We start from the raw sequence: 16137 nt of genomic DNA on the forward strand, positions 1-16137 counted from the left end.
CTTTCTGACTCCTTTTCCTCATTGGGAAGAGACCATGTTCTACAAGCTGCAACCTCTAACTGAATCTCTATTTTCTTGTTTAATTCATCAGGCTCCAAAACATTTTCCGAAATCATTAGATGTGGCCCGAGCTGCAGAGTAGCCTAGATCTCTCCTCCATAGTAAACACCTCCCTTCCTTACAGAAAGAAGCTATAGAGAGAATAAACATGTTCTTTCCTCATTCATCTTCCTGGAACTTTTTAAACAATTCAACCAGGCTGAAAACTTGAGTAGACTTATGAAATATAAATATATCTATCAAGTATAGATAAAAAGCATTGATTGTGTTTTCCTTTATTATTTTTAGACTGTGTTTGGAGAAAAGCTGGTGGCTAAATTCTTATTCGAAACTGATTTCTCCAATGATCCAATGCTTCCCTCACCTGACCAACTTAGGAGGAAAGTGCTTCTTAAAAACAAGAAGTTAAAGGCCCATCAGACACCAGTGGACATCTTAAAACAAAAGGTACTTTTCTGTCATTCAGCAGATTATGAATATTCTGTGTGCTCAGAACAAAGAAATCAGTATTGCAGTATTTGGACCTTTCAGTATTATCACTCCCTTAAGTGATGTATTTGTCTTTCTATTTCTTAAGACCGAGAAATTCTTCATCCTACATACCTAAAATTTTATCTTGTGGAAATTACTCTCATGTAGAAGGTAACCCTATTATTTAATTTATTCTGAGTAGGATGATGGTATAACTATTGTCAGGGTTGTCAATCTGCAGTTGTTGCTGCCCTTTAAGGAGAACCCCCTTTAGGGATTGTACTTGGACATATGGGGCTGCAAAGGAAGTCCAATAGCAGCAGCCATCTGACCCCCATGCATCACACAGCATGTTGATCCCAAGATGCTTCCATTCCCACCTCATAAACAGAAACTTTTTACCAAGCCCCACAAACCCACCCATCAGGAGGATCCTCAGCCCAAGGACCTGTGAAAATATTCCAGTCCAAGGTGCGAAGTCCATAGGCCTGTCTCACTTACTTAGCCCACGCAATGACAGCTGCCAAAACTACTTGCCCTATTTAGAAGGACACTGTTGGCCCTAAAACATTACTTACAGCACCAACAGTTGCTGCATGCTGCATGCGCCTCAGCCCACACAGGGGTAGCACCAGTAGTAGGGCCTCCAAAGCCCAAATTATGTATATCCCAGAGCTTTTGATTTTACTCTGTGCTACCACCTCTAAGCCTCCCAATCCTGCTTTAGTAGTTTCAGAGAACAGAGTTCAGTATAGTGAATTTGGAACCATTGTCCTAGTTGATTAATTAAAAAAAAATATCAAGTCAAAATGAGTCCAGTATCCAGTTTGATACTGTTGAATAGTCAGTTTGGACCAGTCATCAAGCCTCCTCAAAACCAGATGATATGCAGAGCTGAAAGAGCTGAAAGCCAGAATGATATGCAGCATAATGTTGGAAGACAAGAACACCAGGTGACCAGGGACCAATTTTCTGCGCCTCCATTTCTTCATCTGTAAAATGGAAATGTTATGGTAACTGGCCTCAAAGGACCCTTCTGACACTAAAATCCCACCAAATGTTTCCCATGTATATCATAGGACCCCTGTTAGAATTGCAGACTACTCTGTGAACATTTTATCATACCACACCTTGATCTCTGTGTCCAATGTTTCTTGCCATTCTGGAACATTACTGTTTCTCGGAGAGACCCCTGGAGCATCCTATTATCTGCTGTCCCAGTAAATCCCAAGGAGTTCCCAGATTTTCTAGCTTACCGACAGAGTTTGGGTAGCTCAAAGTTCAGGCTGAAATGATGGCTATATTGTATCACCCGCCATACTCACGAAGCCCGAATTGTCTTTGATCCCTTATAGTGGGAAGAGAGAAAGTAAGGCCAAAGGCTCCAAAATCTTCAAACTTGTACTTGTAGGCACAAAAATAGGTGTTTTCAGAAAGGCCTCAAATCAATCCAGCCTAATGGATCATGGTTGATCAGGCATGCCCTAACTACAGTGGCTCAGGATTCTCATGGATCCTCTAGACCCATGGCCTTCAAACTTTTTTGCTCAAGTATCAAGAATTTTGAAAAATTATCTACCTCTCTTACACATTTTTTCCTCTCATGCATTTTTAAGGTCACATTTAAAAATATTATCACAAATTTGAATAGTTACAAAAGCTATATTTCCTAACATATAATTTGTTATATATACATGTATTTTACATACACACATATGTAAACATTGTATACAAATATATACAAACATATATATATCTATATATCGTATATATAGATAGATATTCCTCATTTAACAACCTACCTGTTTAATGACTGTTCAGACTTACAACCTGTGGTTTTTTTGTTTTGTTTTGTTTTGTTTTGGTACCGGGGATCAAACTTGGGTCCTTGCACTTGCGAGGCAGGCGGCGGTGGAACCACCGAGCTAAATCCCCGGCCCCTGGCTGTGTTTTTTTTTGTACAGTTCTGTACATCTTATTTATAGAGCCTCAGTGTCTTTTTTGTATACTACACCTTCTTTATTCAATACTGTAATTTTTACTGATTGTACTGTATAGTACAATACTGTAATTTTATGTTCTGTTATATATTACAGTACTGAATATGAGTTATGTATGTAAAAGCAAAGTCATCAAGTTGGAGTTTCCTTTGACTCTTCTGAATGTTGTAATGTACATACTATATCCAATTCCTCATTTAGCAACCAATTCATTTAACCTGCAGAACCAGAGTTGGTTGTTAAACAAGGAATGTCTGCAATATATATCCCTCATTGAATTCATCAGCCAGACTTAATTTCTGTTAAAAAAAAGTCTGAATATTTTTAGTTCAAATAATTATTGTATTATCATCTTTATCTTGATCATCTTGATCTTGGATTTTAATTCTAAAATGGAAGGAAAGCAGAAAGGACAACCAAAGGGAAGAGGGAGAGAGAGTTGTGGAGCCTTGAATGCGTTTATTGCCCAGATGAAACAGGGCTCCCAACTTCCACTAGCTTCTCTAGTCCACTAGGACTTTCTCTCAGGACCATCACATCTTCATGTCTTGCCTCAGGTGTTACTAAGATTGTTGATCGGTGAGGGTCGTGCCTCTCTTTTATAGGGCAGGAAAAGAACACTGGTAAAAAGGAGGGGGAAGGGAGAAGTCAACTATCAGCTTGTTTCAGGTAGGGCTATTTTTAAAATAGTACATATATGTGGAGGTTGAAGGTCCAGAAAACAACTCCTTTAAAAATATCTGAAGCTCATATAAGAGGAACCATGCAATATTTAAGCTTCTGTGTTTGATTTATTTCACTTAACATTATGGTCTTACGGTACATCAGTTTTCCTACAAATGATTCAATTTTACCTTTCTCTATAGCAGAGTAGTACTCCATTGTATGTAAATACCACATTGTCTTTATCCATTCATTTGTCAATGGACATATAGTCTGCTTTCAAGATTTAGCTGTTATGAAGTGTGCTACTATAAAATATGGACATGCAAGTGTCACTGGGGATCAAGCGATCCTGCAGAGGATGAAAAGAGGAATTAAAATGTATTATGTACATGTACCAGCTCCACACAAGGAATGTAAACATTATGTACTGCAAGTATGTACACTACTAATAAAAAAAAATCTGAAACTGAATATCCTTAGAAGTCTTGGAGTACTCTGGAAATATACATTCCCCAGCTGAAGGTCACATGCAACCCTAGGCCAGGAACTGCACAATCACCTGCCTTCTAGGGTCAAGCAAAAAACATCAAAGTGTGGAGCCAGCTAGATACATGAGAGCTAAGGATGGTAAGGAGGAAGAGGAGTATGGGAACAATTCTAAGTTTTTAAAGACTTAGGGCTAAAAGTGTAGCTCAGTGGTAAAGCTCTTGCTTAACCTGCATGAAGATCCAGGTTCCATCCCTAACATATCACACACACATACACACAAAATGTAATTGTTGCACCCATTGGGTATGGTGGCATGTACCTGCAATCCCGCCTACTCAGGAGGCTGAGGCAGGAGGATCACCTGAGCCCAGGACTTTGGGAACGGCCTGGGAAACATAGTGAGACCCCCTATCTCTTAAAAAATAAAAAGAAAAGAAAATGCTGTATCAGCCAAACAAGTCCAGTCGAGAGGTGAAGTCAGCCCCTGGGCTCACCAGTTTGAGACCCCTAGGAGGTCCAGACCTGTACCTTCAAAGCTGCCCTAGGAGCCCTCACATTTGATTGGGTTCCAGAAAGCCAAGACTTCTATATCTATATCCAAATAAAATGTTTTAGAATGTAGTCCATTCAGACAATGAGACCTTATTTAGGCTGAGATTTCTCATAGTGGGTTATCCGAGTGGCAGATGGGCTTTGTTAGGGAGTCTTTTAATTACAGTGTTGATGAATGTACTCAAACTGACCTTCCTTAAGTACCATATTGGTGACTAGCTGCCTAGCAGTGGGCACTGTTTCTTCCAGAGCTCTGGTCCTCAGGCTGTTTTCTTTATTCAATACACTCCTCACTGCCAGGCTGGTGGAGTAGCCCTGGACTATGTTAGGAGTAGCAGAATGTTCACACCTTCCTGTTCTTCACTCTCCTTTGTAGTTACTTATGGGGCTGCCATTTCCCAAACAAATAAGTCCCGATGTTTCCAAAGTCCTCTGTATGCTAAACCTAAACCTTCCTTCCCATTTCTCCTTCTCATGGTCTCTCTCCTTCCCTCCACAACCATACAGAGTAATTTCATATTTAGAAAACTGTCATGTGTTTCCCCACCAGCTTTTCTCTTCTGAAAGATAAACATTTATTCCTCACTGGATGTGGTTGCTAAGCCTTCTCACTTTCCATTAAGAATATTTGCATCAATCATAATGTTAAGTGAAAGAAATCAGACACATAAGCTTAAATATCCCATGGCTTCTCATATATAAGAAACCTGAAATATAAATAAATGAAAAGGCAAAATAAAAGATAATAGGAAGCAGGAAGGTAGAACTTTTGTAAATAGAAAGGGGACCAAGAGATGAGGGAGGCATAAAAAGAATTAGGATGTGTTATGTGCCTGTACCACCTCCTCACAATGAATGTAATCATTACTAACTGTAACATGTACTAAAACAGATGAAAATTTTAAAAACATATTTTGGTCAAGATATGTTATATTCATGTATGAACATGCCATAATGAAACCCATTACTCTAATCAGTGACTAATAAAAAAGAGAACCTGATCACATTTCTTAAAAGAATATTTTGAATATTCTTAAATTTGTGGATATTCTTGAATGTATCACTCTTAAAACGTGACTTCCAGAACTAAGTCAGAACTAGTAGAGTCTGGGACCGCAAGAACAGTGAAATCCTTAATTTGAACTTTAAACCTACTAATCATTCTGAAATTTTGTCAGGTGTCACCTTGATATTACTCACGGTATAATTTCCACAAGTTACCTCTCCCATGTTTTAGAAAGATGGAAAAATGTTATCCCATTCCTAGTTTTCTAAAACCACTTGCAGCCCCCCATCATGATTTTCCAAGGAGTATAGGCAGTGGTTTCCCAATCATAACTGTAAGTCTTTTCTTTCAGTTGCCTGGCAGATTGTGGGTTTGGACCTAGTGCTCTAATCTTCTCCAGTGTGCTCAGGCCTAACCCCTCACTTGGAAGGCCTCAGTCATTTTTGTGCAAAGAACTCACTGCCAGCAAGGATGGGTTGGCTCCAGGCAGGATTTCTGAAGCCCTCCATCTGCCTCTGACTTGTGCTGAGGCTTTTCCTGAGGCCTCCTACCCACAGAATTCTTTAGGACCCTGACTGTGGTCTCCTGAACCCCATTCCTGTAGACTCAGAGTTCACACTTGATGCTGAGGCTTGTGCCAGGTTCCAGGAGAACAGAAAAGAGTGAGACACAGCTCCTGCCTAGCCCCACAGGGGCTGTATTCTCATCTGAGCTCTGACTCCAACTCCCAAACCTATATCTGGGTTGCTTTTATATAAGAGCATGGCCCTCTTTGCCACAGAATAAGTAAGAGTGTCACCTCTTGGCTGGATTGTGGCCACCTCTCCATGTATCTTACCTAGTGGGAATATTTGCATGTCTCAGGGGCATTAGTGTGCTACATTCTGACATTGCTGTCCATGACTCCTGAATGCTTTCTTTCTTCTACATGATTCTGACACTTCTGCCCGAGGATTTGTCAGGGTCTTGGCACCATCACTGTTAGCACTTGGCCTTACCTTGATTGCTATGACATAAGGCTTTTCTCAAGTGTAAGTCACACACACTTGACTTTTGTGGCTCACCTGGGCCAAGGGCAGCTTTCCCAAATATTTGAAGAGCATTAATCCTATGAGAATGAGAAAAGAAAGAAAGGAGAAAAAAAATCCCTGGTTAAACAAGCATGGGAAATGCTGCGCTAAAAATCTTTGAAGAATGAAGACTCTAGGGGCCAGGGATTAAACTCAGTGGCACCACGCCTGCCTTGTAAGCACAACGTCCTGAGTTCGAACCCCAGTACTGCAAAATAAATAAATAAATAAATAAATAAATAAATAAAGGCTCTGTGAAGCCCTGTAGTGGGAATGTGTGTCAATTTGGTTAAGCTACTGTGGCCAGGCTTTCATTGTGTTTGTGGTTACTGTTTGTGGTCACTGTTTGTGGTCAGTTTTTCCATATAAGCTATTAACACCCACAGAGCTCCATAAAATCTACTTTGAGAAATCTAAGGCTAGACAATGTCTAGTTATCTGGAATGGACTGCATTTTAAGACATTTTATCTAGATATAAACACAGACTAATTTGCATCTTCCATATATATATTTTTATTATAAAGGTAATATAATTACATTTCAAAAAATTTAGGGAATAGATAATTATTTGGTAGAACAATTGCCTGGCATGCACAAGGCCCTGGGTTGGATTCCCAGCACCAATACTGAAACAAACAAACAAACAAACAAAAATATATATATATGAGATCTAAAGGCCAAATAGAACCTGTATTATAAGAGCTCTTAACCTTGGTAAGATCCACAGTTCAAACTCAGGGGATCCATGAATGTAAATGACAAAAAAGTTGCATCTTTATTTTCACTAACCTCTAACTCAAATTTAGCATAGTCTCTCATTATAAATGCAGGGGACAAACTATAGTAATGTTGGCATTACTTGTGTCTTTGTCACCAGTGGAAATGGAAGATACTGCTTCACAGTTTTGCTAAAATCTCCAAGAATTATTTATGTTCATTATATTTTCAAAAATATTACTTGACCTGCTATTACATGGTTTTACCATGATAGTAAAAAACACATATATTCTAATAGTACAGTGTATGTGGAGTGTGTGTGTGTGTGTATGTGTGTGTGTGTGTGTGTGTGTGTGCTGGGGATTAAACCCAGGGTCCCACACATGCTTAGCATGTGCTCTACCACAAACTGAACTGCAACTCTAGCCACACAAATTTATGGGGTTATTTACCTTCTTTTGTTCTGAGACAAGGTCTCACTATGTTGCGCAGGCTGCCTTGAATTCCTGACCTCAACCAATTCTCCTGCCGCAACCGCCCGAGAAAATATAGGCACTTGCCATCATGCCCAGCTTCAAATTAGTTTTTACTCCCTACTTGTCCAGAGTAGCTGTCTGTCATCTCTCTCTTCCCCTTCTCCACCTTCAAATAAATCGTCTTTTTAAAAATGAATTTTTTATATCTCTGATAATTCTATTCAACATTATTTCTCTTAATTGTATGCATTTAAGAGATACTTCTGAGGAAGGATTCTACCTCAACAGACTGCCAGAAGTATCATGACAAAAACAGATCAAGAAGCCAGGCATGCTGTGAGTTTGAGGTCAGCCTGGGTTATGTAATAAGTTCATGGCCAGCCTGACCTTGTCTCAAAAAACAAAAGAACAAACAAAAAAATTACTAACCCCTGCTATATTAACATTTAATATCTAGCCTCTTATTTATGCCATGGCATATAATTGTATTTTATATATAATAATTATGTTTAATTATAAGTATACATTATACATATATGTATACATTTACATGTATAGATATTATATACACACGCAATTGTTTTTTATTCAATAAATGACCTCCCCCTGTACATATCAAGTTTCCTAAAGTTCCTAAGCTTAATTTTGTTAATTTTATCTAGAGTTCAGATAAAGACTGTTTGAAAAACCTTTCTTTAAACCAACAAATATTCTTTTGGTCTCTCTGTTAACAGAAATTCTAACGTTGGTCTCAAGGTCAGATATTTTAAGAAAGAAAAATAAATTGGTTCCTTATTAGAGACTTTCTGTTCCAAATTTGTTGTTTCAGTTCTTCAGTTCTTTGGGCCTGTTGTGGTTTTCCAGAGCATGGGTTTCTCTCAGCAGGTTTGCCCCAAGAGCCTGGGGAGCACTGCACACAGGCTCCTTGTGATTGTTTCCAAACGCTCCAGGATTCATCCTGTAGGAATGGAGACATTTGCCCAGGTATTAACATTGCATTTCCAATGAATACAATTTTTTCCTCTCTCAAATGAATCAAAATAGGGTAACCACTTTTAATGACCATAGTAAGCATTAGGTGGTCGTTTTGAAGGTTATAAGTGAAAGTCCAATAGGTTGGCACACACTGTACAGCTTTTAATTATTGCTGTCTTACAGGCTCATCAGTTAGCATCCATGCAGGCACAGGCTTATAATGGAGGCAACGCCAACCTCCCACCTGCTAATAATGAGGAAGAGGAAGACGAAGAAGATGAATATGATTATGATTATGAATCCCTTTCTGATGGTAAGAGAAACAGAGCCCAGTGCTGCGTGCGGGGAAATGCTTGAATGATTTTCCATTTTTTTCCCAAAAACTAAGTCGAATCCATAGACCAACAATACAGATTGTTCTAACATTGGGAGTTTCTGAACCCCGTCACTAAGCAAAGACCAAGGAAGGAAAAGGATTCTGTTAGCCACTACAGCCACAACTCAAGAAAGAAGACGATGGTGTAGGAAGAAACGGGGAGGGGGGGATGCTAAATTGTGTTTCTAGAGGAAGAGATTAAATGATAGCAGAGAGGCTCTGTTTTCATCCTTTCCTTTTCGAACGCGGCTGAGGCTCCAAGGCAGGAATTTTAAAATGACTAAATCCTGTTTCCAGCACTACCTGCAGGGGGCAGCATCACTACTCTGTGCGCCCTCTTCCTCTGCCGGCATTCCTCTTATTCTGGCATTCTAGAGTACAGAAAAGAAAGGTGCCTCGGTCCCCTTCCCTCCCTGGTTCTCAGATTACAAACAAGAAGACGTTTCCTTCTAGCCCCACCAAAGAGAAGAAACAGGAGTGATGGCTAATGACACAATACAAAAGAGCCATATAGATGATGTTAGGGCAGATTACTTACTAGGAAGGGTTCTTCTTATGTGAGAACTAGGTTTCAAGTGTATTTCATTTGCACTAAATTAGTGTCATTTCCTGGGCTTTGCCAAATGTTTTCTCCAGCACCATTGATGATAGTAGGCTGATTCATTTTGGCAACTTCTGAAAGACAGCAACATATTAATGAGAAAATGTCAAGGTTCCTATTTATATAAATATAATGTCTTTAGAATGTTTTTAGATAGGCTAATTCTTTTGTTAAATATGTAGATATTTCCAGTCTAGCAACCATTTACCACTGGTGTTGAGGTAACTAATCTTCCTCCAAATCTTTGCTTCTCACGCTCATGAGCCTTCATCGCTGGTGACAAGTCCAGTCTTTTTCTGCCCCCAATGGCTCTATTTAATATTTGTCCTTCATTATAGTTGACTGATTCATTACATCAACTAAAGGCCAATTTATTGACTTGAAACTCTATAACACAAGGGGCACATCTTATCAGATCATAAGAAGGACAAAATTAAGAGGAGTCAGGACAGTGTCTTTACAGCCTATTCCTCAAAAGTCATGGGAATGTGGACATTTTTATATAGACTTATATTCTTCCTTATGGATTTTACTACAATTGTGATAATGTCCTATAGAAGAACAAATTGGTTCGGAGTATGATATGAAAACCACACTTAAGAAATCAACCAAAAAAATAAATAAATAAAAATAAATAAAAATTTAAGAAAAAAGAAATCAACCAATCTTTATGTCATTTGCCTCTATAAGAAGTTAGTCCACTGGAAGACAAATTCACTCTCCATCATAAATTAATCTTGTGGTTTTTTTCTGTACTTTTGAAAACAGGAAAAGAAGTGGCTTTTAAAAATCATTATTATAAATGTTTTTGATTTGCAAATAACAAACCAGTGGAGAAGGCTCTTTGTGAGTTATTTTCAGATTGGAGAAAATTCTAAGACAGTTGCATGCATTTTTAAAAACCCACGTGTGCCAGGTTGGGGTATCAGTAGACAATAGAGCCCCACCAGTCTGCTCCAGAGGTCTGTGAAGACTTGGGCAATGTCTTTTCACCACTCTCAGGCTTGATCCCTTAAAAGGTAATGTAAATTTTCTGTGCAGTGTTTGGTGATGCCCTCCCTCTACTTCTAGCACCAATACCCATGATCTATGACAATTTTTTAAAGTCCATTACCACTACATGACTATTTCCCATTTCATTGAAGAGTCTTCTAACTGGCTGATTCCCAAACAATCCTTGCAGCTAGACCATGCTTTATGGAAGTTTGTCCTCTGAATGCATCCATATGCTACTGTTAAATAATTCTAGTCACAGAATTACTTCAAGAAACCCCCAAGGAAATTTCAAATGAAGGTCATATATTTTAGGAATTGTTACTCTGTTTTTTGGATCATAAATTCTTAATGAATATTTATTTCATTGAATTTTATCCCCCCAACCTTGTTTACCTTGATTAATTTTGACCATGCACTAGAGCACAAGTCTGAATTTATAACTTAATGTAGACATATAACAATGCATGATTCTAACAAATTAATTTATTTTTGTCCATTTGAAATAAAGTCATACTGGGAGTAATACCATAGTCAGTAACTGAGAATATGTAGCATGATTGTGGCAACCACTGGCATGATTAACAATATTGGTATATTTTTATTGCTAGCCTTTGCATACTTTGATAGTCAAAATGTTAAATCTACAGAACATTTCTTGTTTCACTTATCTTGTAATTGAAGCTGTTATTTATGCTGCACTTCATGCCTTGGTTTAATTTACCTGGCTTTTTGTCTTAATTCTTCTTACTTGTATACCCTTTCTGATTCTGTTTTTCTGTGGCAGATGTTCTTACTGCTTCCCCTGCTCCTAACGATCAGGAAGGTAAACACTATTTGAACTAGCCTTCCCCATTTTAACTGCATGGATGTCACATTTTGTTTCCAATTTCTTGGGCCTGATTAGCGTGAAGTTGTAACACTCTGTGATTACAAATGTAATGAAATGATTGATCTCTCTTACTTGTTGGCACCCTGCATGGCTCTGATTTGCTATAAAGATATTTTGGTGTAAGCATTTGTGGTCTGATGAGATAATAAATCTTACTTGAGAAATCAACATTCTTGTTTTTCATTTTAAAAGAGTATAATCATGACATACTGCTAATACTTGTATACTCATTCTGAATAGAAATGCCAATAAAAGCAAAGAATAAGATTATCCATCATGCTTAGATATATTTGTTTTAATTACTATTAAGATTATCACTTAATAATCAACAATCATGAAAAATTTACTTTCCAATTAATTATAATTGTGAAAACTTTACATTGTACATAACAGCCTACACACACAATGGTTTTGACATTTCTCAAGGTAAAAGAAACAAATAGCTTCATTTCAAAGTAAGGATGACTAAAACTAAATTCTTCCCAAACTTGTGTGCCATCAGCCTCTTGACACAAAATATCTCCCCTCAGATTTGCACAGTTCCAGTCATCTGTATGACAATTAGCATTCTCATTTACACTATGCCTACTAGTAAATGAGTCAGTTAAACTGAAATCAATTACATCAACCCAGTTTTTGAAATTATGCTTCAGGCTGTCGTTTTGTAACATACAGCCAAAGCCTTAGACTTTCAGATAAGTACAAGTATCTGGATGTCCTCACAAGGATGTTCATGCAGCCCTTAATTGAAGCATTCAGTTCTTTTTCACTGAAACCTGCTAACTCACTTTCAGACAACATTCTGGAAGACAGACCTGAAAATAAATCATGCAATGACAAGCTTCAGTTTGAGTACAATGAAGAAATCCCCAAGAGGATAAAGAAAGCAGATAATTCTGCTTGCAACAAAGGGAAGGTAGGTAAATGGTTTATGTTAAGTGATACTTGGACCATGATTCCCTTGTCACAGGTAGGATTCCACCTCCTCCCTATCCCTTGTCTTCACCTTTGACTCACTGTCCCTTAATGCCAACATCCACAGGGTGATAATAATACGGGACACCTACCTGCTACTGGTAAAGGTTAGTCATTGATTCATCCAACCAATATCTATCAAAGACATATTTGTACAGGCTCTCAACCAGGACAAAAGCTAGTCTAGTGATGGGAACAGACCTGTAGAGAAATGCAAAGAGCAGCAATGCTTGAGAAGGAAAATTGAGCCAATCAGACAAAAAACAGGGCATTCAGTCAGACTAAGGGACAGCCTGGTTGTTAAGGAAATTGCAAGAACCTTTAAAGGCATTTGGGACAATCCCTTTACAGATAAATGGGGGCCACATTGTGACATGTTATCAGAAGAATGACACAGAGTAGAAAAACCATTCTGTATGTAGTGGGCTAGGGCTATGGGACATGATGAGGGACATAAAGGATGAATTAGATTAGTCCCTTGCCCTCAGAAAGCTTTTACTTCAGGAAGTTGTTAGGACATGAATGTGGATAAATACTGAGCGAGGAAAAGCACACTGGTGACACCAGAGAAGTACAGGTAAAGACCTTTGGAGATTCAAAACTGAGCCACATATACCTTCGACGTAAAATTGTATCATTTTCCCATAATAGGTTTATGACATGGAACTGGGCGAAGAATTTTATCTTCCTCAGAATAAAAAAGAAAGCAGACAGATTGCACCAGAGCTTTCTGACCTTGTCATCTATTGCCAAGCAGTAAAATTTCCAGGTAAAAGTAGACATGTTATTATAACGTTTAAAGATACCAAGTGATAAACGTTTTCTATTTATCTAATTGGGAATTGTGAACACTCCAAAACAACTAAATGGTGTGGTCAAAATAATGGTTATAATGTCTTCTAATTTGCTTGTAAACAAATAATGACCATAATGTCTATTATAATTTTCTTTGATGCACATGAGGAAAAATACCATAAAAGTTCATTTTGCAGACCAAACAATATTTTTCCATAAAATTTAATAATAATATTTTTAACATATAACAATTGAAATGTATTAAACACTTAAGTACCAGGTTTTATGCTAAGTTTTGTGGTTTTTTTGGTACTGGAGATTAACCTTGGAACCTTGCACTTGCGAGGCAGGCACCAGAGCCACTGAGCTAAATCCCCGGCCCTATGCTAAGTATTTTATATAGACATCTTTGACTATTCATAATAATTCTGTGAGGTTGATGATATTATCCTCATTTTTAAGTCAAACAAAATCTGAGATAAAGTAATTTGCCTGAGGTTTCAGAACGCATCAGTTAAGATTCTTGTTTGACAGGTGCAAATATTGGCTTAAGCGAAGAAGAAAATTTATTGACTCATGTATGGAACAATGTAGAATGATGATATGCAAGTTTTGGTTGAAGCCTAACCCAGATTACATGCTTTTTCTCTGCTTGTGTGTCACTCTACAGCCACTTTGTTGGCTTTATTCCCTATGTGGTTGCAAGATAGCTGTAGCAGGCAAACACTTCATACTTCTAGACTCAGCTTTGATGTAACAGTTTCTTCAGAACTTCCGGCAGTTTTATTTTTTCTCATTGGGTTCTTCACCTAAACCTTAAGCAATCACTGCAGTTAAGGGGATGTGCTGGTCTGATCACTCTGGGGCCTAAGTCACATGTGCTCCATCCCTGAGGCTCCACCCAAACCACAAGGACCAAGGATGGTGTTGTGGTAGGGGAGGACATTTTCCCAATTGGCCATTTCTAAAAGTACAGTGAACTTATGGTGATGAGCCACTTCTTCAAAAGAGTGTTCATTTCATTTAGTAAATGGTAGATCTATGATTCTGAAGCCTGTCTACCTCCAAAGTCCTGCTTGACTTGCACACAATGCTGCCTTTCCTGGTAGGATATGTTATTTGTGAGCTCACCCAATTATGTATCCCACAAATGGGAGACCAAGAGGTAGAAAAGTCAAGAAAGCCTATAAATATATGGAAGTCAGAAAAAGTTATTTTCTTACACCAAGAAAAAGAATTATCTTCTACAAGGTATCTGAGGACAAGAAAAAGCTGGGGTTGGAGGATCCATCTGAAGATGAAATAGGATATGTGTACTTGGCCTGGAGAGGGGAGTTAAAATGCCAGCCCTCATCTTTTCAAGATGGTCTTAACTCAGATCCTGGCTTCTAGAGCTTAGCTTAACCACCTGTTTTCATATTGTTCCTGGCCAATGGGACAGAGGTGTTGAAGTAATTTTAAAATTACCTCAAATTTAAAGGCCACTACTAAGTGGCCTTTTCACACACACCACGGAGGAAAAAAATCATACATTAAAATTTTCTTAATTTTAGGTTTTCAAACAGCAACTGTTTTTAAACTTTTGGCAGCTACTACTGCTTCTCTGCTAGCAAATGCTGTTGAAGAGATGAGCATACAAGTAGCAACAAAGATTTCAAAGAAATGCAAGAAGCTAGCAATTACATGTGGTTTTACTGAGCATGTCGTTATGTCACATAAGTACATTATAATCATATTTGCACACAGTGAAACTATGTTTATGGTGGAAGGAAATCCTTTACCTGTCAAGAGCATCATGGCTGGCATATTCTCTGTGTTGAGGTCAAGTGTAAGGGCCACACTGTTCAAGAGTCACACTGCGTCTCTTATTCTGTATAAATGCAGGTGACAGTACATATATACAAACCATTCCACTGGCTTTGTCAGTTCTTGAGAACTGAGTAATTAGGAACCATAGATATGTGAAGTCAGTTAGGTCTCTATACCATTAGAGAATTGTGGAAGGTTCAAGAAGTCATTTGGTCTAGCTTCTGACTTGAAGCACAGGTAAGCATGTGGTTGTTTGGCTTATTTTTAAAATTCCAAGTATGTTGCTTAAATGTGTTTATATAACACATATTTTTATAAGTGTGTTGCTGGAATCACTGTTATAATACTTCCTAAACATTTATTGTTACCATAATTTTGATATACATGAGGAAAATACCATACTATGTTGATTTTGTTACTCTATTGTTTTTAAGTTTGATAAGTTAAGTTACATTATCAGTCTCAATGTGTCTTACCTTTCACCATCCCAATCCCCTTCTCAAGAAACATGTGAAACACCTGCAGAGCAGCAAGGCACCCAAAAATCCTGTGGCCCAAGGCCCATGGAAGAAAAGTGGCTTCCTCAATGATTATAAACCTGTTCAGTGGCAGGGCAAGAGCCAGAAGGCAGGTGTCTCAGTTCTCAGTGCTGTGTTCTTCTCACTGCATTGTCTGTTTTTACTTATGGCCAAGGAAGTAGCTGTTTTTCTACATGTATTATCTCCTATCTGATAGCATTTGGTTTTCAAGTATGTGTAGTATATGTATTATTTATATGTATAGTATATGTAGTACTTATATCTTTCTGGTTTTTTCTAATTCTAATATAAAAAATGACATGGTATTTTATCATAGTACCCCACCTACATAGTTTCTGGATACTTCCCAGTGAGCTCCCCTGTATCCCTTATTCTTATCAGGCACCTACATACATCATGGTCTTTCCCCCTGCTGGGCTTTTTCTCAGTCTACTCAACCTGGCTCTTCTCCCTTTGCCACTGTCCACACTCCAAGGCCCAGGGTCCCTGTGAACTATCCGAAACTCTTCAACCCGTATGAGGTCTCCTCTTTTGTAACTCCTTGCAGTTATAGGCATGTGTTTGGGCACCCCTGTGTCTCGAACTATTCCCCAATTAAGAGTACAGCCAAGAGAAATAATAGATGGTGACAAGATCATTGGCCAAGATAACTGATCAGAGGCCTGAACTCTGTG

General features: G+C 38.3%; 1 protein-coding gene across 1 annotated transcript in view; it reads left to right on the forward strand.

Moving 5' to 3' along the window:
- Positions 1 to 16137, forward strand: part of Plce1 (phospholipase C epsilon 1) — a 376383-nt gene that overhangs the window by 325971 nt on the left and 34275 nt on the right. The window contains 4 exon segments of the mRNA XM_087184946.1: positions 349 to 507; positions 8667 to 8796; positions 12140 to 12261; positions 12972 to 13089. Coding sequence (XP_087041072.1) covers positions 349 to 507; positions 8667 to 8796; positions 12140 to 12261; positions 12972 to 13089 — 529 coding nt within the window.

Source organism: Heterocephalus glaber, unplaced genomic scaffold (genome assembly GCF_053883595.1).
Source record: "Heterocephalus glaber isolate CG9 unplaced genomic scaffold, H.glaber_assembly_v1.0 deba00001497, whole genome shotgun sequence".
Lineage (NCBI taxonomy): Eukaryota > Metazoa > Chordata > Mammalia > Rodentia > Bathyergidae > Heterocephalus > Heterocephalus glaber.